The 23,052-nt window shown below is 42.4% G+C and overlaps 1 protein-coding gene across 1 annotated transcript; it reads right to left on the reverse strand.

The window, feature by feature from the left end:
- Positions 1-15,194: 15,194 nt before the first annotated feature.
- Positions 15,195-21,813, reverse strand: LOC6554967 (cytochrome P450 4c3). The gene is made up of 8 exons (XM_001981103.3): positions 21,325-21,813; positions 18,160-18,275; positions 17,981-18,097; positions 17,756-17,915; positions 17,597-17,666; positions 16,121-16,409; positions 15,764-16,046; positions 15,195-15,707 (listed from the first exon to the last, which is right to left on the reverse strand). The coding sequence occupies exons 1-8, from the start codon at positions 21,557-21,559 to the stop codon at positions 15,367-15,369; spliced, it is 1,611 nt and encodes a 536-aa protein (XP_001981139.1). The 5' UTR covers positions 21,560-21,813; the 3' UTR covers positions 15,195-15,366.
- Positions 21,814-23,052: the final 1,239 nt, after the last annotated feature.

A 23,052-nucleotide genomic window follows, 5' to 3' on the forward strand; every position in this document is an offset into this window, starting at 1 on the left:
ATCTCCTCCCTGGGACTTTCCCCTTTTTGATTTGTTCGCTCTGCCAGCTCAGAAATACAGCTACACATACAGCGATACTTGCAAAGGAAGCTGAAACAGAAACAGAACCAGAAACAAGCAGCAGGCAGAATTTATTAAAATTCACAACAGCTTTTGTGCAGTTCATAATTTTCGTTTTTATTTCGCATTTGCCTGCCTTTTCCGGAGGTTTCATCCTCCTTTCTGAGTGCTGGAATGGGGTTAACTGGGTCGAAAGGGGGAAGCTGCAGGAAGCTGGGGGAAGCTGGTAAGGGAGACAGCCGACGGATGTAAATGATGCCAGCTTTATAGCCTCGTATTCCGCAACTGACATGCCCGGAAACTAATCGGACATAATTTCCAATGGCATGCGAGGCATAACTCGTGACCTCTAGAGATCCCCGGAAGTTGACTGTATTCCATGGTAACCACATAAATCAATTCGACGAGATCTTAAGGGAGAATTCAGGGTGGGAATCAGTCTGCCGTAGAATAGATGCAGTATCTATCTTAAGCTTGCTTCATAAAATCTAACCTACTTGTGTATGTTTGACTCATTGATTATATAGACTGGCTATTTGTAGGATTCGCTTTATTTTGGCAGCCCGTGGTGTGATATTTTCGTCAGAACGTGCGACTGGCATAACGCAGATTGCAGATTGCAGATTGCAGATTGCAGATTGTAGATAGACTTGAAATGATAATCGCGTTGAGCGTAGGCCCTCGAAACACTAAAGCCACTCGAGCTGCGCAGACCTGCTCGAGTTTACCGCCTTTGAACTCACCGTCACACATTCGCCCAGTTACGTAAATGTGGCACAATGTTAGAAGGGCGATCCACCCACTCCAGCGATCCACCCACTCAGAGGGGAGAATTCCACCTGAGTGACGATGATGCAGTACAATATCGTGATAAAGGGCTCTCCACCTGTGGTGCAAGGTCCGACTTTCACTGCTTTCGCCCATCAAAGGGTTTTCGGCACCCCGGGGAATTTCTGTTTTACGACGGCGTAATTACACAATGTCCTTTGTGGCCCTTGGCCAAATCCCCGACTTTTATATTGATGACAAGCTGTCTATTTCGGGCCCAGAGCTGCGGGAATTCAGCAGGTCGTATTTCAATTATAAGGGCAACCGAAATTAGACTTTCGACTCTCCGATATCGTAGGGGAAGCGTTTTCGCGGTATCTACTGTTATCTAGCGAACCCAAAAGAAAATGGCGTTCGTTTTTGCCATCCAAATGGGGTCTACGTGCCGGGGAGTGTGTCTGCCATTTGGGGGGATCTCTTAAGTGTCCGGGGAAGAAAACTCATCATCCTTTGATGCTGGCAACAGAAAAACTTAATGCCGAACATTCGAGCAGTCGCACGCACCTCAAGAAATTGAAATGCCATGGCGCGCCAAAGTGTCAGATATCCAGGGAAATGGGGCTTCCCCCTTTCAGATTTACATCCACACACATTCGCGTCGTCACATTTTCCTGCTTTCCCCGCTTTCCTTTTTTAAGCAACTACCGAAAAGTTCACAGGCAGCGCAGTTGAAAAGTTCAGAGCATTTCGGAGCCATTGCTCAGTCGGTAAAGTAATCCGGCCTAATCCCGAAACATGACGAAATGAAATACGATGGTGCGTAGGGAGATGCGACAACAACAGCAACAAAGGCGCGGGCTCGCTTTCCCATTTCCCATTTCCCAGCACCACATACCCACATCCCCATATCCCCACAACCCCACCCTCCCCCATCTCACTGCCCATTTCCCAGCTCACAAATCCCCAGCCGACTGAACTAATTTTGTATGCCTTATGATGATGGTGAAAAACCACGCGGGTAGCGAGCGGATTCCCTGGCAACTCTTTCGCAAAATGGCGGCATTGATTTCCCTTTCCTGTTTGCCCCCGAAACGCCCTGCCCCACCAACCCCCGCTGTCCTTGAGGACGAAGTCAATTTTCAGGATTTGCGGCCAGTCTTACATTCCTTAGCGAAAAATCTCTCCGTTTCTCTATGGAAAGCACTTCCCTTCAAGCAGTCAATAAACTATACAAACACACGTGCACTGCGAGAAATCTGGAATGCCAGGGTTGTCAATTTGCGTACAAATACGCACAGAAATTAAATACACATCTTCCGCGATACAACTTGCATGCATAAGATTTATACAGTTACTTTGAATTGTTGGAATTTTTCTTTTTGTGTACGCATGGCAAGGGTTTTCCCATCCTCCAAAAAAGTGCGTCAGTGTGTGGGTTTTGTGTATTAGTTTGCGTGGCATGTCCTTGTTGACATTGCCATTGGAAATGCGAGAGATACGCGCAATATTCGCACAGCTGAGAGGTTTCAGCCACCTACAGTTCAATCAAACCGCCAAAGTAAATTACGATGCTAATTAATAAAGGCCAGGATGCCACACAGAAGCCACCCACCACCCCTCGTCGCACACCCATGGCCACGTAGACAGGGCCACTCTGGCCGCATATCGATTTAAATTAATTTCTGTTAGAGGATGCTCAAGCGAAAATCCTCCATTACCGTAAAGTACTTGTAACCAAGTAGCTGGCACACGTCGGAAAAATGGAAAAAGGAAGCTGGCTTTTCCCACGAGCGAAAGGAAGGAGGGAAAAACAAATTAAGCGACGCCGAAGGAGCCGCATAATTTCGGAACCTGCAGAGAAATATGATGACATCTGTTCGGAACTCCTCCTGGGCACAAGTTACATCGATTGCTGTCCGATTTATGCAAGGCACGTGGAAAAAGGAGCGGAAAATGTTGAGAACGGATGGCCAGGAGTGGAAAGCAGGAGCGGAGGACTCACGCACATTTTGCTCCGCCGTCCGGATATTTATATTTCCCTCCCCGCGCGCTTATCTCCAGCCACTCGTCGCAAACTCGCTGATTATTCACTCCCTTTCGATTGGTTTATTTCTTTTGGCACTCGCTGCTCACTGGCCACGCCCACCGATGGCGTGCTGTTTCAAGGGGGCGTTGCCTCTTTGTGTGCCATGTGTTACATGCGCACAGGGCGGCTACGCAATTTCCCCAGGACCTCGGAGAAGAGAGCGAAGGACTTCCCCTCTCGACTGTTGCACTTCCTCGAGTTCTTGGGACGAGCACTTTGGGACTTTGGCTGGAAAATCAGCTGTTCGGATGGCAATTACATCGAGCTTGGAGATACTCGCAGGGGAAGATGCGGCGATGGCAATTGGACTCGGGGGCTAGACATAATCAATTAAGGGTGCAGATATCCCCGCCTGGACGGACATCAATCGTAGGATGGCAATAAATGTAATGGAGTGCTCAGCGATGTGAATGGCGTTGCCATTACCGCCACAAAGGATCAATATCAGTTGATTAGAGGTTGAATTAAAATAGTATTTGGTGGATTTATTCTTATGATCAGAGTCAAGAGGGGCAGACAAACATGTTGCTCAAACAATTACTTACCAAATGTAAAGCGGCGCGTTCTGTTTTTCGGGAGCCAGCTAACCTAGTTCTTCGCCCTAAACTTAGTTAGTACGTTCCACCCATTTTGCATTGCTCAACCCTTTGCCGGAACGACTTCAAAGGCATCCGGGGGATCCTCGGCTGTGTAACCACCCACAAAAATGGGCTACCAACCGCCGAAAATTCCACAACAAACATGGCAGACCCTGGCTGCTTCGGTGGGCGGTTGTGGGTGGTTGGTTCTTTCAACTATTACCGACGTGCCGCTTCAAAAAGAGCCGACGACAAATGATCTTCGGCCGCCGAATCGAAGTTATCGCGCCCTATTAGCCATTTTATCGACACTCCCACTCCACCTAATGACGCAGTTTCCGTCCGCACACAATTAATTAATAAATCAAGGCGGCCAACTAAAGCAACAGTTGCCACATCATCATCGCCAGCAGGAAACAAAAAGCAACAAGCAGAAGCTGAAGAATTCTTATCACCTGGTTCCTGGGGGGTGGGGCATGGGGCCTGGGGATGGGGGCCAAGGTAATCCATCAATTTTTCGGGCAAACGAGCGAAAAAAACACGAAACGAACGAGCGAGAAAAACTAACAAAGCAAATGCAGAAGGCACATCACAGACACCGCCGCCCATGTCGAAAAGTTTGATTTTTGGCTTTTTATGCGCACGGATTAAATTGGGGATTACAATATCAAAATGTTTGCTTATGATTTATAGCCCCCAAAGACAGCAGCCGCACTCGCAGTGGGCGGGGCGGTGGGTGGTGGGCGGCGGTGGGCGGCAGTGGGCGGCAGTGGGTGTGGCTGACAGCAGGAGTGAGAGTGGGAGTATGGGTCGGCTGACTATACCACATATACTCACCCATAGACTTCGATGCGACTGTCGCAAGGTCTCAGCGATCCGCGAGTCTACACTGAAAGAACGTCAGTAGCCGTCAGATAAGACACCACGATATCTTAACTTGAAATTTAGTGGAGCGCTTTGATATATTTAAATATTTCTTTAGCATGGAAACAAAGTAGGTGCTGCTTAAGTATTTCATGATTAGTTACGGCGCAAGCTCATTGTATTTTCATAACATTATACCAAAGACACTAGAATAATATTATTCTAGTTATATATTATTCTAGTTATTCTAGTGTCTTTGATTATACTCTGGGATTTCATTTATCAGTGATATTATATACAGATATTTTGAAGTGGATTCTATTTGGCTTCATGTTCCTTCGAATGTAAGTTTATTATAGTTTATAACATAAGTTTAGAATATTTTTCCCAGTATATGCATGTCCGCCTACTCATTGGGGAACCTGAAAATTATTGGACTGCCTTAGTCCGGTGGTTCAACTGGTAAGCCAGCGGATCAAAACGGCGGCTTCCCCGACGACCAAGTTCCGACGTTGATGTAGCGGAGCGGTAGGAGTGTGTGATTACAGATTTATCCATCACACTCGGCCGGTATTTACCATATTGCATATTCCATACGCCATATTCCATATTCCGAGTTCCGTGTTCCTCGTTTGGGACAGGCAGGTGCCGGTTAGCTGCGGCTTTCCCACGGCGGCACTGGGTCCCTAGTTTTTGGTGTGTGTGCCCAAGGATTAGGAGATGATGTCTTGGGGCTAACTACTGCATTTGCCGGGGCTTTTAGGGGAGGAAGTGGGCTAGCGATCCCACGACTCGACGCGGAACCCACCTCAATGTGTGGCTATTGGCGATCAGCTGTTGCTTCGGTTACCTGCTTATCTCGTTTACCCAACTGGAGGTGATAATCCACACTGAAAATGGATTTGCAGAGTTTCCCAGGGCGCCAATGACCGCCAGACCTTGACCTCAAAGTGGTGTGAATTGTGCGAGGCAACGATCAGAAGCAACGATTATATCTCACACTAATCAGGCAGTTATAGTTATTATGTCAGTCTACAGTCCTGAGTGACAGTAAATAAGCGAAATGTTTTCAGTCAATGCAGCTTCTTGCGGATAAGATTTTAGAGATTTCCGCGAAGCCTCGAATGCAAATGAGGTTTTCCGGGTGGGAATGGGCGGAGGAGCGGATTCCGCGAGACTTTGACATTTGAATACGCGCGGGTGCTTTGTTATTTTTATATTTTCAAATTAAAAAAGCAAAGGCGTGCGCTTCTTTATTTTCCCGCCCAGTGGTGGGAGCAGGGGGAGGGGAAGGGGAAGCCGAGGGGTGGCCAAATTGTACTGGCACCAGTGCGAGGGGTTTGTCATCGTTTTGCCGGTTGACTGGTGCGCGTGAGAAATCCTCGACACGCGCGAACGCTTTCAAAATGCAAAAATAAATAATTTCAATTTAAATTCCTTGTTATTTTATTTTTGTTTTCTTTTTCCAGAGCTTTGTTTTCTTTGACTGCGTGCTGGTGGCTGTGCTGGAGGTGCAATTGTAGACGGCAGCGGAACATAAGTTTTCCTTTTGTTTTCGTTTTGATTCCAGTCGCCAAATAAGGGTGCGATCTATCTAGCCACCCCTGTCATAATTTTCGGGGGACGAAATTAATTAGATTTGGCGCGGTTTGTTGGGCAGATAAGTTGAAGGAACATGTAATTATAATATAATACTTATATTACCACGCTGCACACTTTCCAAAAGTTACTTGTAGTACCCAATTAGCCTTAAAAAGGAAACCCTCGTCTATCTTAGATTCCGCAATTAAATGCTTTGCTTTTACGGCCCAAAGTAACTACCAAACTGGCTACCGCATGATTCTGGCCGCAATGCGCTCTGTTTATTGTTTATTGTTAATTGTTAATAGTTTATTGTTTATTGTTTATTGGGCCGCTGCGCGGCTGTCCGTGAGTGGTCTACTCTAACGCCTTTGCCCTCCAGTTTTTCCCAACGGCCACTCCATCGAAAGTGGCTGGCTATCAGTAACTGTGGCTGCGGCTAAGCCAGCTTGTCAATTTTGTATAAAATTTATTGTTTTATTTGCGCCAGGTTCGCCTTTTTGTTTTGCCACCTTTTGTTTTTCAGACGCTCAGTTGCCTGCTGTTTTTGCTGCTGCTGCTGTTGCTGTTGCTGTTTTCGGTTTCAGTTTTCTGTTTTTCGGGTCGCAGTGAAATTATTTACATTTTGCTGATTGCGCCAGTTTTTGCATTGCCATTCGGCGGGAGGTTTGCCAGTCATAAAGCGAGCTGTTTGCCCTCGTCTCGTACTCGAAACCGCCCGACTACACAAGCGAATGCGAAAATATCTATATATTTGAGTATATGCGGGTATATGTGCATTCTGTTCGCCCTGGAGAGTGCCATAAAACTTGCGATGCAATTGCACAGCCACAAATGTTTGCTCAATTTACGATCGCAGTTGCTGACGGAGGTGGCAATCAACAACTGTTGCATGTGCCTCCATGTGGCTCCAAGCTGGCCAGGGTCGTCGGTTTGCCAAAGATCGAACATAATCTCACCCGCCGGAGAACTAATCACAATTGGCAGCTGATTGTCCGCTGACTCAGAGTCATATGATGATGTCGCAGGGCGATGACAGTCAACGGACACTTCATTGACAGCACAAATAATATATGTAGGTGCAAAAATGAATATATATAGCCCGATTGAGCGAGTGGGGAGGGGGAAAGGGGGCCCACACAGCGGGGGAACCCAACTTGGCAACGCTGCGTATGAGCAATGCAGGGGCACCGATTCCCGAATGGCTGGCAAAAACTCAACGACGACGGCAAATGAAGCAACAAAATTCAGCAGCAGCAGCCGCAGATTAAGAACCTTTTAAGGGGATTAATGATTTTAATTTTTTCCGTGCATTGTGTTTGCCTTGTTTCCGTTTTTCCGACGCTTCCCTTTCCTCGGGGTGTATTGACTTGCCGCCTGACTTTGAATAGGGGTTAAATTTTGAAAAAAAAGACTGGTATCAAATAAAATGTATTATGAATCACATTATGAAATCAAAGTAAATGTTTTGGATCATATATTTTATACATGATTTAGTAATATTTGTACTATACGGTCAATATTAACATATAGTAAAATATTCTACCACTTTGTAGTAGCGCTTACTAATCTGACTTAACTAGCGAATGGGGTAAGCAAGATAAGTATGAATCATTGATGATCTATAAGCTTATTAGCTACAGAGCTGGAAGGGTATTCCTAGGTTCGACTTCAAGTGGCCCTTGTGATTTTTTCTGGCACTGTGTGGACCGCTCCTTGTTCACGTTGCTGGGACATTTGTTTGCTCTGCCATTGCCGTTGGCCTGGCTAAATGCCAGGCAAGGACATGCATGGCCAGCTCGCTCTTGGATGGCAACATGGCCACATCCGCTTCCGCTCCTCGTCGCCCCGGCCTCTTCCGGTTTGTTTGTTGCGCGCATTAAGCTAATTATGGCCAAATAAAGTGAGACGAAACGAAAAGCGCGCTCCGAGCAAACAGAAGTATATATCCGAGTCCTCTATCCCGCAGCCCGCAACCGGGATCCCGTGTCATCCGGCATCCTGTGTCCTCGGATGCATGCCGGCACTTAACTTTCACTGCCCTCCTCTCTTTGCGGCCGGGTTTTTTGATTGTTTTTCAATTTTCTGCATTGTTAAACTTTTGCTTCCCATGTTGCGCCTTGTTTAATTTGCCGCCTGTGGCACGTGACAGTGGCGTTGGCAAGTGCACCACCCAACCAGCAGCCAACCCGGCACGTGTCCTTGCTGGAAAATCAGGAGCCGAAATTTCCAAATTTCAGCAACAGCAGCAGCTGTTTAATGGCTGCCTGCCGTTGGCAAATATTTTGCTTGTGCTACAACCAAATCAATTTTGTATGCTCGCCCAAATGGAATACGAATACGAGTTTGCCAGTGTCCTTGCACCACCCACCACCCACCAGCCCAGCTCCCACCTCCGCCCAGGACTGGTGGTCACGTGTCGCTGCAGTCGCGCCTCCTTCGCTTTGTCTGCTAATCTATCAAAGGCGCTGGCAGCACACCAAATTGAGTTTGTTTGGATATCATTTCCATGGGCGAGGACACGGACTCGCAGAAAGAACAGTAACAGGATTCCGGCCCGGACTTGAATACTACCTGCCACACAAGCGGATTGGGTCTTCTTCCAATTGCGGTCCACATAGGGAAATCTTTTCTTTGCCTTCACTGGGAAAAAGGAAAGTCAACGTTTGCTTTAATGTTAAAACGGCCCTTGTTTGGGATAGAAATCACTTCATATAGTTGCTACTTCAAGAATTTACTTCTATTTCAATAAATTATATTTAATACTAAGCACTTTTTGTTGCCAGTGTGTCCGCCTCGCTTTCCCACAATTTCCGGGCGCGTTGACGTCAATCAAATTAGACCCATCCCGGAGCATCGGGGGTCGGCCAAAGTTCACACATCAAATTATGTCAGGGTGGGTTCGGACTGCCCTTTCTGGCGACAGGATAACGTCGTTGCTAACTTGCGATTTGCGTTTGTAATTGTTTTTCTAATCAGATTTGTGTGCTATCCACGAGGGAGTGCAATTTGTTTTGATGTCGCAGGCGCAATCCGGTTAAGTGACATCCGGCAAGGAGTGGGGGCACACGGATAGTTGGCATAATTACCCCGGGACTTGGATAGCATATGCTGGGCGGAAGATACTCCGGAATGTTGGTGGCGAAAGTTGGTGGCCAAGCTTCCGTTCACATGACACACATAGCTCACTTGGCCAGTGGCCAATTGTGATCGATTGGTTTTAAAGTCCGGCCGTAAACTAAGGCAAACAATAATCGCTGGCATTGTAAATGCATAAACCCATATATAAAGTGCGGTTGCAGTGGCAATCGATTTATTGCCACGACTCGTAAGTGGGTGAGTTTTCGCCAGACGGGTCGATATGGATCGATATGGATCGTCATGATTTCAGGGCCACTTCTCCGCACTTCTTCAGCATAGTGGTGCTAGTGGTGATCACCCTTTTTCACCGACCACAATTTTCCACCTCGGGAATTACTTTTTAAGCCCTTTGCGTTCCGCGGATTTATATTGCATTTGCGAAGATTTTGCCATTCTAATTGATTGTTTGCCCATTCCGGCGCAGGAGTCGTCATTGGTCGCTTATCGTCGCCGGTTATCGATCTAGCTATCTATCTTTCTATCTATCTATCTATCTATCTGGCCAGCTATCTTTCCTGCTCCGATTCGAGTTATCTAACGCCGACTAGGGAAATATGCGCATAATATCCATTCAGATATACACATACCCATTTATTTGTCCGCCGCATTTATTTGTGCATTACAAGCCATGAGCACACTTAAGTAGCCTTTAAGCTCTGGCGCCGCTCTATTTTGCAAAAAAAAATATATGTATGTCGATGGTATATACAAGAAAAAGAAATTGAGGAAAAGGGCATAGACAGATAGCGCCGTTTCTTTATATCCAATATATCTTGATATCAAGCATATATTCCTTAAAAGCCCTTCTTAATTCAGAGATGTAAAACCGATTTATTAGAGTACTGCACTGGTTTGACTTCTTTAAACACTGAAAAGCAAATCGATAAAGATTTACAAAACTAATACAAAAACTTTAGAACTTTAGCCTTGGAACATTATTTTATTTTCTTTAATTTTAAAAATATCAAAACATCAGAAAAATTACAAAAAAAATTTAGATATTGTAAATTTCCAAATTTGAATGCAGATTTTTAGAGAATGGCTCCAGAAACATTTAGAGGTATGCCACTTCAAAATCCGAATAAGAAAAGTTCAGTTATGGACTTTAGAACTTCAGCCTTGGCACATTTTTGAGTTCCTACAACATCATCACATCAGAAAAATTACAAAAATTTAAAAAAAAAATAATAAATAAAAAAATAATAATAAATTTCCAAATTTGAATGCAGATTTTTAGAGAATTGCTCCAGAAACATTTAGAGATATGCCACTTCAAAATCCGATGAAGGTAAGTTGAGTTATGGACTTTAGAACTTCAGCCTTGGCACATTTTTGAGTTCCTACAACATCATCACATCAGAAAAATTACAAAAATTTCAAAAAAAAATAAATTTCCAAATTTGAATGCAGATTTTTAGAGAATTGCTCCAGAAACATTTAGAGGTATGCCACTTCAAAATCTGATTAAGGTAAGTTGAGTTATGGACTTTAGAACTTCAGCCTTGGCACATTTTTGAGTTCCTACAACATCATCACATCAGAAAAATTACAAAAATTTAAAAAAAAATAAATTTCCAAATTTGAATGCAAATTTTTAGAGAATTGCTCCAGAAACATTTAGAGGTATGCCACTTCAAAATCCGATGAAGGTAAGTTGAGTTATGGACTTTAGAACTTCAGCCTTGGCACATTTTTGAGTTCCTACAACATCATCACATCAGAAAAATTACAAAAATTTCAAAAAAAAATAAATTTCCAAATTTAAATGCAGATTTTTAGAGAATTGCTCCAGAAACATTTAGAGGTATGCCACTTCAAAATCGGATGAAGGTAAGTTGAGTTATGGACTTTAGAACTTCAGCCTTGGCACATTTTTGAGTTCCTACAACATCATCACATCAGAAAAATTACAAAAATTTAAAAAAAAAATTAATTTTCAAATTTGAATGCAGATTTTTAGAGAATTGCTCCAGAAACAGTTAGAGGTATGCCACTTCAAAATCCGATGAAGGTAAGTTGAGTTATGGACTTTAGAACTTCAGCCTTGGCACATTTTTGAGCTCCTACAACATCATCACATCAGAAAAATTACGAAAAAATTTACAAAAAATAAATTTCCAAATTTGAATGCAGTTTTTTAGAGAATTGCTCCAGAAATATTTAGAGGTATGCCACTTCAAAATCTGATTAAGGTAAGTTGAGTTATGGACTTTAGAACTTCAGCCTTGGCACATTTTTGAGTTCCTACAACATCATCACATCAGAAAAATTACAAAAATTTCAAAAAAAAATAAATTTCCAAATTTGAATGCAGATTTTTAGAGAATTGCTCCAGAAACATTTAGAGGTATGCCACTTCAAAATCCGATGAAGATAAGTTGAGTTATGGACTTTAGAACTTCAGCCTTGGCACATTTTTGAGTTCCTACAACATCATCACATCAGAAAAATTACAAAAATTTCAAAAAAAAATAATTTTCTAAATTTAAATGCAGATTTTTAGAGAATTGCTCCAGAAACATTTAGAGGTATGCCACTTCAAAATCCGATGAAGGTAAGTTGAGTTATGGACTTTAGAACTTCAGCCTTGGCACATTTTTGAGTTCCTACAACATCATCACATCAGAAAAATTACGAAAAAATGTACAAAAAATAAATTTCCAAATTTGAATGCAGTTTTTTAGAGAATTGCTCCAGAAACATTTAGAGGTATGCCACTTCAAAATCCGATGAAGCTAAGTTGAGTTATGGACTTTAGAACTACAACCTTGGCACATTTTTTGATTTTACAGCATCATAACATCTGAAAAATTACAAAAATTTCAAAAAAAAATAAATTTCCAAATTTGAATGCAGATTTTTAGAGAATTGCTCCAGAAACATTTAGAGGTATGCCACTTCAAAATCCGATGAAGATAAGTTGAGTTATGGACTTTAGAACTTCAGCCTTGGCACATTTTTGAGTTCCTACAACATCATCACATCAGAAAAATTACAAAAATTTCAAAAAAAAATAAATTTCCAAATTTAAATGCAGATTTTTAGAGAATTGCTCCAGAAACATTTAGAGGTATGCCACTTCAAAATCGGATGAAGGTAAGTTGAGTTATGGACTTTAGAACTTCAGCCTTGGCACATTTTTGAGTTCCTACAACATCATCACATCAGAAAAATTACAAAAATTTAAAAAAAAAATTAATTTTCAAATTTGAATGCAGATTTTTAGAGAATTGCTCCAGAAACAGTTAGAGGTATGCCACTTCAAAATCCGATGAAGGTAAGTTGAGTTATGGACTTTAGAACTTCAGCCTTGGCACATTTTTGAGCTCCTACAACATCATCACATCAGAAAAATTACGAAAAAATTTACAAAAAATAAATTTCCAAATTTGAATGCAGTTTTTTAGAGAATTGCTCCAGAAATATTTAGAGGTATGCCACTTCAAAATCTGATTAAGGTAAGTTGAGTTATGGACTTTAGAACTTCAGCCTTGGCACATTTTTGAGTTCCTACAACATCATCACATCAGAAAAATTACAAAAATTTCAAAAAAAAATAAATTTCCAAATTTGAATGCAGATTTTTAGAGAATTGCTCCAGAAACATTTAGAGGTATGCCACTTCAAAATCCGATGAAGATAAGTTGAGTTATGGACTTTAGAACTTCAGCCTTGGCACATTTTTGAGTTCCTACAACATCATCACATCAGAAAAATTACAAAAATTTCAAAAAAAAATAATTTTCTAAATTTAAATGCAGATTTTTAGAGAATTGCTCCAGAAACATTTAGAGGTATGCCACTTCAAAATCCGATGAAGGTAAGTTGAGTTATGGACTTTAGAACTTCAGCCTTGGCACATTTTTGAGTTCCTACAACATCATCACATCAGAAAAATTACGAAAAAATGTACAAAAAATAAATTTCCAAATTTGAATGCAGTTTTTTAGAGAATTGCTCCAGAAACATTTAGAGGTATGCCACTTCAAAATCCGATGAAGCTAAGTTGAGTTATGGACTTTAGAACTACAACCTTGGCACATTTTTTGATTTTACAGCATCATAACATCTGAAAAATTACAAAAATTTCAAAAAAAAATAAATTTCCAAATTTGAATGCAGATTTTTAGAGAATTGCTCCAGAAACATTTAGAGGTATGCCACTTCAAAATCTGATTAAGGTAAGTTGAGTTATGGACTTTAGAACTTCAGCCTTGGCACATTTTTGAGTTCCTACAACATCATCACATCAGAAAAATTACAAAAATTTCAAAAAAAAAATAAATTTCCAAATTTGAATGCAGATTTTTAGAGAATTGCTCCAGAAACATTTAGAGGTATGCCACTTCAAAATCCGATGAAGGTAAGTTGAGTTATGGACTTTAGAACTTCAGCCTTGGCACATTTTTGAGCTCCTACAACATCATCACATCAGAAAAATTACGAAAAAATTTACAAAAAATAAATTTCCAAATTTGAATGCAGTTTTTTAGAGAATTGCTCCAGAAATATTTAGAGGTATGCCACTTCAAAATCCGATGAAGGTAAGTTGAGTTATGGACTTTAGAACTTCAGCCTTGGCACATTTTTGAGTTCCTACAACATCATCACATCAGAAAAATTACGAAAAAATGTACAAAAAATAAATTTCCAAATTTGAATGCAGTTTTTTAGAGAATTGCTCCAGAAACATTTAGAGGTATGCCACTTCAAAATCCGATGAAGCTAAGTTGAGTTATGGACTTTAGAACTACAACCTTGGCACATTTTTTGATTTTACAGCATCATAACATCTGAAAAATTACAAAAATTTCAAAAAAAAATAAATTTCCAAATTTGAATGCAGATTTTTAGAGAATTGCTCCAGAAACATTTAGAGGTATGCCACTTCAAAATCCGATGAAGATAAGTTGAGTTATGGACTTTAGAACTTCAGCCTTGGCACATTTTTGAGTTCCTACAACATCATCACATCAGAAAAATTACAAAAATTTAAAAAAAAAATAATTTTCTAAATTTAAATGCAGATTTTTAGAGAATTGCTCCAGAAACATTTAGAGGTATGCCACTTCAAAATCCGATGAAGGTAAGTTGAGTTATGGACTTTAGAACTTCAGCCTTGGCACATTTTTGAGCTCCTACAACATCATCACATCAGAAAAATTACGAAAAAATTTACAAAAAATAAATTTCCAAATTTGAATGCAGTTTTTTAGAGAATTGCTCCAGAAATATTTAGAGGTATGCCACTTCAAAATCCGATGAAGATAAGTTGAGTTATGGACTTTAGAACTACAACCTTGGCACATTTTTTGATTTTACAGCATCATAACATCTGAAAAATTACAAAAATTTCAAAAAAAAATAAATTTCCAAATTTGAATGCAGATTTTTAGAGAATTGCTCCAGAAACATTTAGAGGTATGCCACTTCAAAATCCGATGAAGGTAAGTTGAGTTATGGACTTTAGAACTTCAGCCTTGGCACATTTTTGAGTTCCTACAACATCATCACATCAGAAAAATTACGAAAAAATGTACAAAAAATAAATTTCCAAATTTGAATGCAGTTTTTTAGAGAATTGCTCCAGAAACATTTAGAGGTATGCCACTTCAAAATCCGATGAAGGTAAGTTGAGTTATGGGCTTTAGAACTTCAGCCTTGGCACATTTTTGAGTTCCTACAACATCATCACATCAGAAAAATTACAAAAATTAAAAAAAAAAAAAAATTTCCAAATTTTAATGCAGATTTTTAGAGAATTGCTCCAGAAACATTTAGAGGCATGCCACTTCAAAATCCGATGAAGGTAAGTTGAGTTATGGACTTCAGAACTTCAGCCTTGGCACATTTTTGAATTTCTACAACATCAGAAAAATTACAAAAAATGTATGTGAGCTGATGTGCTGATTGGTTGCGCAGTTAAATGTTTTCGAATTTAAATTCCAGCACGATCTATTCATTGAGAAACTTCCAAACAGCTTCGTGAATCAACAAGTGAACGGAGCGCTCATGTTTCCACATGGGGATTACCTTTTCCACTCCGAATGGAATGCACACGGAATTAATCGCGGCACCGTGGACTGTTTTTACTCATTTTCATGAGTCCTGGGAGCTTTAACATGTTATGCGATGAGGTTTATTCCTAGGTCATAAAGTTTTCCATCGGTTACAAAGTTTAACATAAACTAATCTCTATACCTAACATATCCGGTTAACTCTAATTATTTACAACTGGGCTTTGGATCGAAGCGAATGGGGTAAGTTCCGAGGCAGGGAATCAGCTCCTTAATCCCGTGGAGTAATCTTGACCCGAAGGCCGTCCTTGGGCCGCAGAATGAGCTCGCCCAGCAGTGTGAGGTCCTCCCGGCGATCCACAGCCTCGATTTTGTACTTCCTCAAAACCGTGGAAATCACGGCCTTCTCCTCCAGAATGGCGAACTTCTGGCCAATGCAGTTACGCGGTCCGGCGCTGAAGGGTATGTAGGCGAAGGGATGGCGTCCGGCGCAGTTTTCCGGCAGGAAGTTGTCCGGATTGAACTGCTCCGGCTTGGGGAAAACACGCGGATTGCGGTGCAAGGCGTAGGTCATAATGATGGCCTGCGTTCCAGCGGGCACGATTTTTCCACCTATGAAATGGAAGCTGATTGAAGAAGCTCTCGCAGGGAAAACCTTAAGATCTTACCAATATTCACATCCTCGCCCACCATCCTAGCCATCATGGGGACACTGGGAAACAGGCGCAGCGAGTCCTTGATGCAGCACTCCAGGTATCGCATGTCCAGTAGATTCTTCATGGTGGCCGGCGTCTCCTTGTCGTCCTTGCCGAAGATCGCGTCCAGTTCCTCGACCACGCGCTCCTGATACTCCGGATGGCAGCCCAGCAGAAAGAGGGTCCAGGAAATGGCCGCAGAGGTGGTGTCGTGGCCCTCGAACATGAACGTGTCCACCTCCTCGCGAATGTCCTCCTACAAAGGGATTTCATTTTAATTAGGAAAATCAGTTCAGAGCTATAATCCTATAGTTTTCTATTCCTACTCACATTTGAAAGCACAGTGCCTTCCTTGGAGGCATCGATCAGGAGGTCCAGGAAAGCCAGGCGCTTCTTCTTTCCCAGGTCATCATAGGCGTCGGGTGCGTTGTTGTTATTGTTGTTATTGCTCTCCTGGAGAATGGCCAGCTCAGCCTTGCGTTCGCGGATCACCATGTTGGAAAACCCATGCAGGGTGTTTATATAGCTCTGGTGGAGCTTGTAGTCCGCGGTCAGGCTGAAAATGAGGTCGCTCTGCAGCCAAATCTTCGCCTGCCGACTCTGCACAATCGATCCAATGCTGCGGGAAGGAAAACAACACTTGTAAACGCAAAGTTCAAGGGCAGTTTTCTTTCGTTTCCAAATGAAACGCTTTGCTGGTCTTCTAAATACAAGTAGTTTAGCAATACCATACATATTTGCTCACAGGGAATGGCAAATGGGAAATGAGAAAGTGTTGCGTTAAATTGAAAGTTAGTCAACTGTGCGGTGGGTGTGTGTTCTATGAGGCGTGGCAGAGGGAGGGCTGTCTGTTATCAGCCTGGAAGCACTTCAAGCATCCCATTGACATCTTAATCTCGCATATTTTGCGCTTGGATGCACCACCACCCACTGCCGCACGCACGGGGCATAGAGTAGGGCGGAGAGGGGTGGGTGAATGGGGGCAGATGGGGAAATGGTTCAGGAGGCGGAAGGACATGTGTATCTAAAGGGTGTCTTCTCTTCTGACAGCTGTTCTGACAGCTCTCGATATTAAACTGCTGCCACAGCGCAGATAACTCTTCGGCAAATGAGGAAGAGTTGTATGTGGTATTGATGTTTTTATTCCCAGTGGTCGCCGGGCTTTATGATATATTTTAATTGTACAAACACACAGAAAATTCACGTATATTCCTGTGACAGCATTTCATAAGTTCCTCTCCGAAAGTATGCAAGAAATAATTCACTACGGCTCTGGAATAGTTTATTGCATATTTCCAGGCTGACAACAATTTTGGTTTTCTTATTGAGCATAACTTCTTTTTGTTAACAAACTAAAGCCTTTGCTACTAACAAACAACAATTTGTGCTGATGAAAATGCTTACTGCTTATGACCACAATTTTGTTTAATTATAATCGGTAGATTATTGAAAACGCTTAAATAATAAAAATCAAATGGAAACCGACTTGGAATAGCCAATAGCAGTTTCAATCAATTTCGGCGGAAAACTCAATGGAGGCCTAATATTATGTATCTGATATACATTTTATGAATGCCATTTATGACTGTAATTGAAACCAGATCACCGAATCTTTCACACTTAGCGGCAGCATGGAAAACATGAAAAACACATTGCTTTAAATGATTATGAGTAATTTGGCGCAATTTTGATCGAAATGAAAACGTTTCTGCCGATTCAAAGACAGGATGTTATATCAATTCTAACATTGACTGGAAAACTGGCAATTTTCTTTGGATTATTTTCGAGTTATTGACAATATCTTACCCATAGACCGCCTTCACATACTCCGATTCACTGTTGCTCTGTGCGTAAATTCTGCGACCCATGGCGGTTTCTGTGAATCGAGTTACGTTCGCAATTAGCCACTAATAATGACACCCGATCTGGAAAACATATACGATCTCCAGCGGCATTGACACTCACCACAAACAATGTCCAAAGTGCAGAGCGTGACGTAGGGGAACAGGTTGAACGCCTCGCTGCCCACCTCCACCGCCAATTTTCTGGCCAAGACTGCGCTCTGCTCATTGAAAACGTCGATGAAGTCGTCCAAGATTTTGAAGTGGAAGGCAGGCGTGAGGATCTGGAGTTGAAATTCAATTAAAATTAGTACCTGCATAGTTGAGAGGACAATCCGAAAGGACTCACCTTCCTGCGGGAGTGCCACTTGCGATCTGTGCTGGTGAGGAGACCTTCTCCCAACCAAGGATGCAGGTAGTCGTAGTCGTGGCTCTTGTTCACAAACTTCTGGCTGTTCAGTATGGGCTGCCACACAAGTGCATCTAAATTAGTTCTGTGTACAGGAAGGGCCTTCGATGCAAACTCACCTCCACGGTCTCAGGCTCGAAGAGGAGCACTCTAGGAGCTGTTCCCTGCCAGACGCGATTGATTCCGATACGCGTGCCCCACAACTTTTGCATGCCGATGACGCGGTTAAAGAGCTCTGCAAAATAGTAGGAGTTGGTCAGAAAACCAGTTTGGCTTGGTTGGCTTGGACAATATGGGTGGGAGGGTAATTTACGTCAGCATTTATGTTATCACTTTGGATTCATGAACTTATTTGTGGCCAAATTAGTTTGTAACTATTTGTGCTGTAATTTTATGTATTTGCACATTTCCTAGAAGTGAGAGTAATTATTTGCGTGTTCGCTTCTGCCCTTCTCCGATGCCATGAAGGTCGACTCAATTGCTTTCTTTGTGGCCCAGTTAATAAGCCGGGCTTTTCTCGGCCGAAACGATGGCCAAAACACGTTACTCATAGACAAACCATGTAAACATGTTTATGTGTCGCCGCTCATGTGTGTTGCATTAATTAAAAGATGAAACACACAACGCAAACAGCGATGCGCGGCCATTCAGCAATCTCTGTCTCTAATAATGATTTTATGTAACCCCACCGCCCGAAAAGCGAATCGCTATTTCGCGACCATCAGGTGGGGCATTTCTCAGGTGAGAAATGGAGGGACTCTGGGCCGCTTTCATCGGAAGCTGGAGCTCGGCCAGCGAATGTCGATCTGTCCACAAGAAATCACTTTTCAAGCAATCTCGTTTGCCCCTCTAGGGGTCACTTCATTATCAACTAGGTCTATGTGTCTATTTAAGGCGAATTTAAGCATGTTTGGGTTCATACAAAGGTATGAAATGAATTTGAACTGGTAACACGGGAGTTACGTTACTAAGTGAAAGTATCTGTGGGATTTTGCCTAGAACAAAGATCGCTCGATTGCAAAAGGGGGAAATTGTGTGCCTAAACCTTAGCCAAGTCTGAGGCGACACACCTTAGCCGTTTCATTTGAAAGCCAAGAGGTCGTATCACTAATGGAAACAAACCTATTTACTTTACGGTAGGCGCATTTTGCTACCCTACCCCAGGGATTTTCATTCGCAACAGATTTCTGTAGATGTGTCTCATTCGAGCAGACTGCAATTACGTAGGCAATTTGGTATAATTTGCGATTGTCACAATTTCTTGGCTGACATTGGGAGTGCAGATTAAAAAGCAGTTACCAGATCGCACAGAGGCCAAAACGAACCCCCGAAACACCCACAGCCACTTGTAAGAAATCCGTGACCCCCGGTTTGTTGGCAGTAGAACTCTGAAAACTCAGAACTGGAAACCCGTTTGAGCCTTGGCAACACTCCACATCATTCCACTCCAAATGCTGCCGAGCTGCCTCTTCAATAGCCCGAGGTGTCTTGGAAAATGTATGCGATCAAGAACCGCTTGACCTTCAGCCCGAGTTGCTGCAACATCATATTTCATTTTTCATTTTTCATTTTATTTTCAGCTTTTTTAGCACTTAACAAAAGCCTCGTAATTGCGCGGGCAAATAGACGGCGGCCATTTCGAGATTCGTTCTTAAATTAAATTATAAAAAATTATAAAACTCAGTGGCTGCTAATCGGTCCATAAATTTTATGCAAGTTGCTCGCTTGCCTTGGCAGAAATATTCTTGAGCAAGTCTTTTGATTTTATAGCGACCTTAAAGTTTTGGATGTGGATGGCACGAATTAGCAAGGCATTTCTCTGCCTAATCAAACTGGTTTCTAAGGTTCTTTTCGAGACAATCAAGGCAGGTTGTAAATCTCCTTAATGTAAATGCTAATTGGGCTAGATGGAAAGCATTGAGAGAACCCAAAGACCCCCAAATGAAGTATCCAAAACTTGATTTGGGCTCCACAGCCGCGAAGACCAAGACAAAGAACTCGAAACGGAAACGAATCGAATCCATTGGGGCTTAGCACCCATCGAATGAGTAGCAATTCTTCATACGTTTATCAAATCCATTTCCTACACGATTCCACTGCAGTGGCCAAGAGCCGAATTTGAATTCGAACTGGTATCTTGTATATTGTATCTGGCTCTTCCGCATTGAAATTCATGTTAATTCGCTCTGTGCTCAAAAGGGGGAAGATTGCAAAACGCCGGATCCGCGAAATGCGAACTAATCAGCCCCTCGATCGATTGAGAACCCGATTCAAGCCGGGCCCAATTACGATGGATATATTATGCCATTCAGTGTCAAGATCAAGTCCGCTTTGGACCTTTTCTTCTTTATCTTTTGCTGGGCTTCAAAGTCTGAGCCAAGTCTGTTCGCAGTTTATGGCTATTTTTATGACTGCGTCGAGTGTTTGTCGAGCTTGTTATGTGAGAGATTTATGAGCGGCTTCTGGGTGCTGCTTCGACGCCGATTCTTCATATTCGGTAATTGTTTTTGAGATGGCCAAGCAAATTCACGTAAATTGCGTGTGAAATAATGGTTTGAATTGCCTCTTGCCCGGTGAAAGTCGGCGGATCCGGCCTTATATCCAAATCAGACGTAATTCGCCTTGTTTGTGTGTGTTTGGGGCTGCTTTGTAGTGGAATAATTTGTAAAATTATGCAGAGGTTGGTACTGCTTCTTCAGCATATGTAACTTTCCCGCCATTTGAATTCATTAGAATTATGCCTAAGTTGCACGCTCAATTGCCCGTCGTCCCGACGACTTTTTCACGTTTTATTTGCCTCCAATCGACTATGTGGCGTATCGCAAACAAATACAAAATTTGTTAATTAAATTATGTGTTTCCCCGGACGAGAAAACAAAGAGCAACAGAAAATGCATAGATCACAGCTTATTGCAATCTAATTTTTAACAAGTTTTCGCATTTTGAAATATTTGCCCCGACGGTTCTATAAATCAATTAGCAGTTGGCTCTAAAGAGACCACGAACTTGACCAAAATCTTGGACACACCATCTTCCGCAACGAAAGTGAAGATCGGAAATTAGGAAATTCGGAAAGTAAAGTTCATTAACACTGGTCTTTAACAGATACTCGAATTATTTCGAGACTTGGATGACTGCCTCATTGGGAGCTGATCACAGAAATTAGCACCTGTTCGTCGGCGCTTGTTTGCCCCAGCAATCAGGGAATGACTCAGGGTCAATATCACTAACTGGAGCAGCCACAGCGCCAGTAAGAATTTGTGACTCCAATTTGTGACACTCACCGTCGTGATCCACATTCATTTCGATGGCGTTGCCCAGGAAGGGCATGGCCGCTGGTCCCGGGATCTTTTCGATGTACTTCACCAGTCGGGATCGGCGCTTGTTGTAGACCACGAGGAAAATCAGAATGGATCCCAGCAGGAAGACCGTGATCGGGGAGTAGCCGGATATCACTTGGCTCACTTTCGAGAGCAGTATGCTCTCGGCCATTAACGAGGTTATCACTTTCGAGGACATCTTCGCGGAGCATCCACAGATCTACAATCGTTCAGTCTCAGCTGTAACTTCACTTTCTATTTGCTGTATATCCCTATTGCACGGAGATTTGAACCCGGACCCGGCGACTCAAGCGCTGCGAACTCCAATAGACAACTAACCGAAAAACCGAGATTGCACAAAAATTTAAAAAGAAGTGCTAAAAATTTCGGGCCAAGCGTTTCGGGTTTCGGGTTTCGAGCTCTCGTCTCGCGAACTCGGCTTTGAATCGCATTTGTATCTGAGGCTGAGTATCTGCGCCAGTATTCGTGAGTATCTCGATCTCTTAGCCGGGCTCGCCAGTAGTGGTAATAGCGATAGACACACACATACGAAGACGGGGCAAAAAGGTGGCCAAAACAAGCGACTTGCAGCCGCATTGTTGCCTAGATGACTGGGCCTTTCGACTGTTTATGGGACCTACAAATCGTTGCAGTTTGGATTACGATTTCATATGTGACGTTTGTGTACTTTTCAGCCCACTAGGGCATTTCAATTCCAACTCGTAGTTTGTCAATGCTGAAGAAAGCTGTGCCGAAGGGGAAATGTATTATTTCATTATACCTGTTTTCGAATGCAGATATTTGCTAAACGTGTTTCTATGCAAATTCGTGGTGGTCTCAAAAGCTATATAAATTAAACTTGAACTAAATCTGTTCTTTTATTTATCGCAAAACAACTAGTCTGAAATATTACGAAATTACCAGTAGAACCTCTTCTTGCTGCGCTGAAATGCCACAAAAGCAATTTGAATTTGTTATATCGCAAATTGAATTGGTTAGAGCAGCAAATCTTCGTCTATCCAATCCATGGATTCGCATCATTTCTTACTAAGCGCTTTTGTATCTCGCCCTTGTGCCTGAATGGCAAACTTCGCAAGCTGAAAGATCTCATCATATTCAGTCGGCGAAGAGGGGCGTTTACTTGTCAACCCTTTTTGAAGTCTATTGAAAGTTATAGGATTGGATCGGAGGTTGAGTTCCGCCCAGACATAGCCAGACAGCCTTGGCTAGCTTTTTGCAAGAAGGTTGGTGCTGGGATAACGCCGCTCGATTCTACGATCGCTCATTAACTGCAGGTTCGGATCTCATTATAAGAGTGCAATTAAAACGAGCTTAAACGCACTGTCATGTCCGCTAGTAGACACTTAATAATGGGAGCGTTTGATTCGAGGGTTTCAGGCACCGAAGTTTTGGGTAGACAGCAACCTTCGTGAGTCAGAAGATTCTTGGACAATTAGCGACAGCTCGAGGTGGAGATCGAGATCGAGATCGATTGTCTGCCGCATGTTAAATGTAACCCAAGGTTAGGAGGAAGTTCCCTTGTGTCCATCACCATCCAAACTCGTGCCCGTTCTTATTGATGAAGATCGAGTTGGAACCAGCGTAACTCGTTTTGGGTTCCTAGCTAACAATATTAATATTATTTCGTCTGCGTCTTGGGTTTCGTTTTTATTTTTTTTCTACTTTGTAAGC

Source organism: Drosophila erecta, unplaced genomic scaffold (assembly GCF_003286155.1).
Source record: "Drosophila erecta strain 14021-0224.00,06,07 unplaced genomic scaffold, DereRS2 tig00000000-arrow-pilon, whole genome shotgun sequence".
NCBI lineage: Eukaryota > Metazoa > Arthropoda > Insecta > Diptera > Drosophilidae > Drosophila > Drosophila erecta.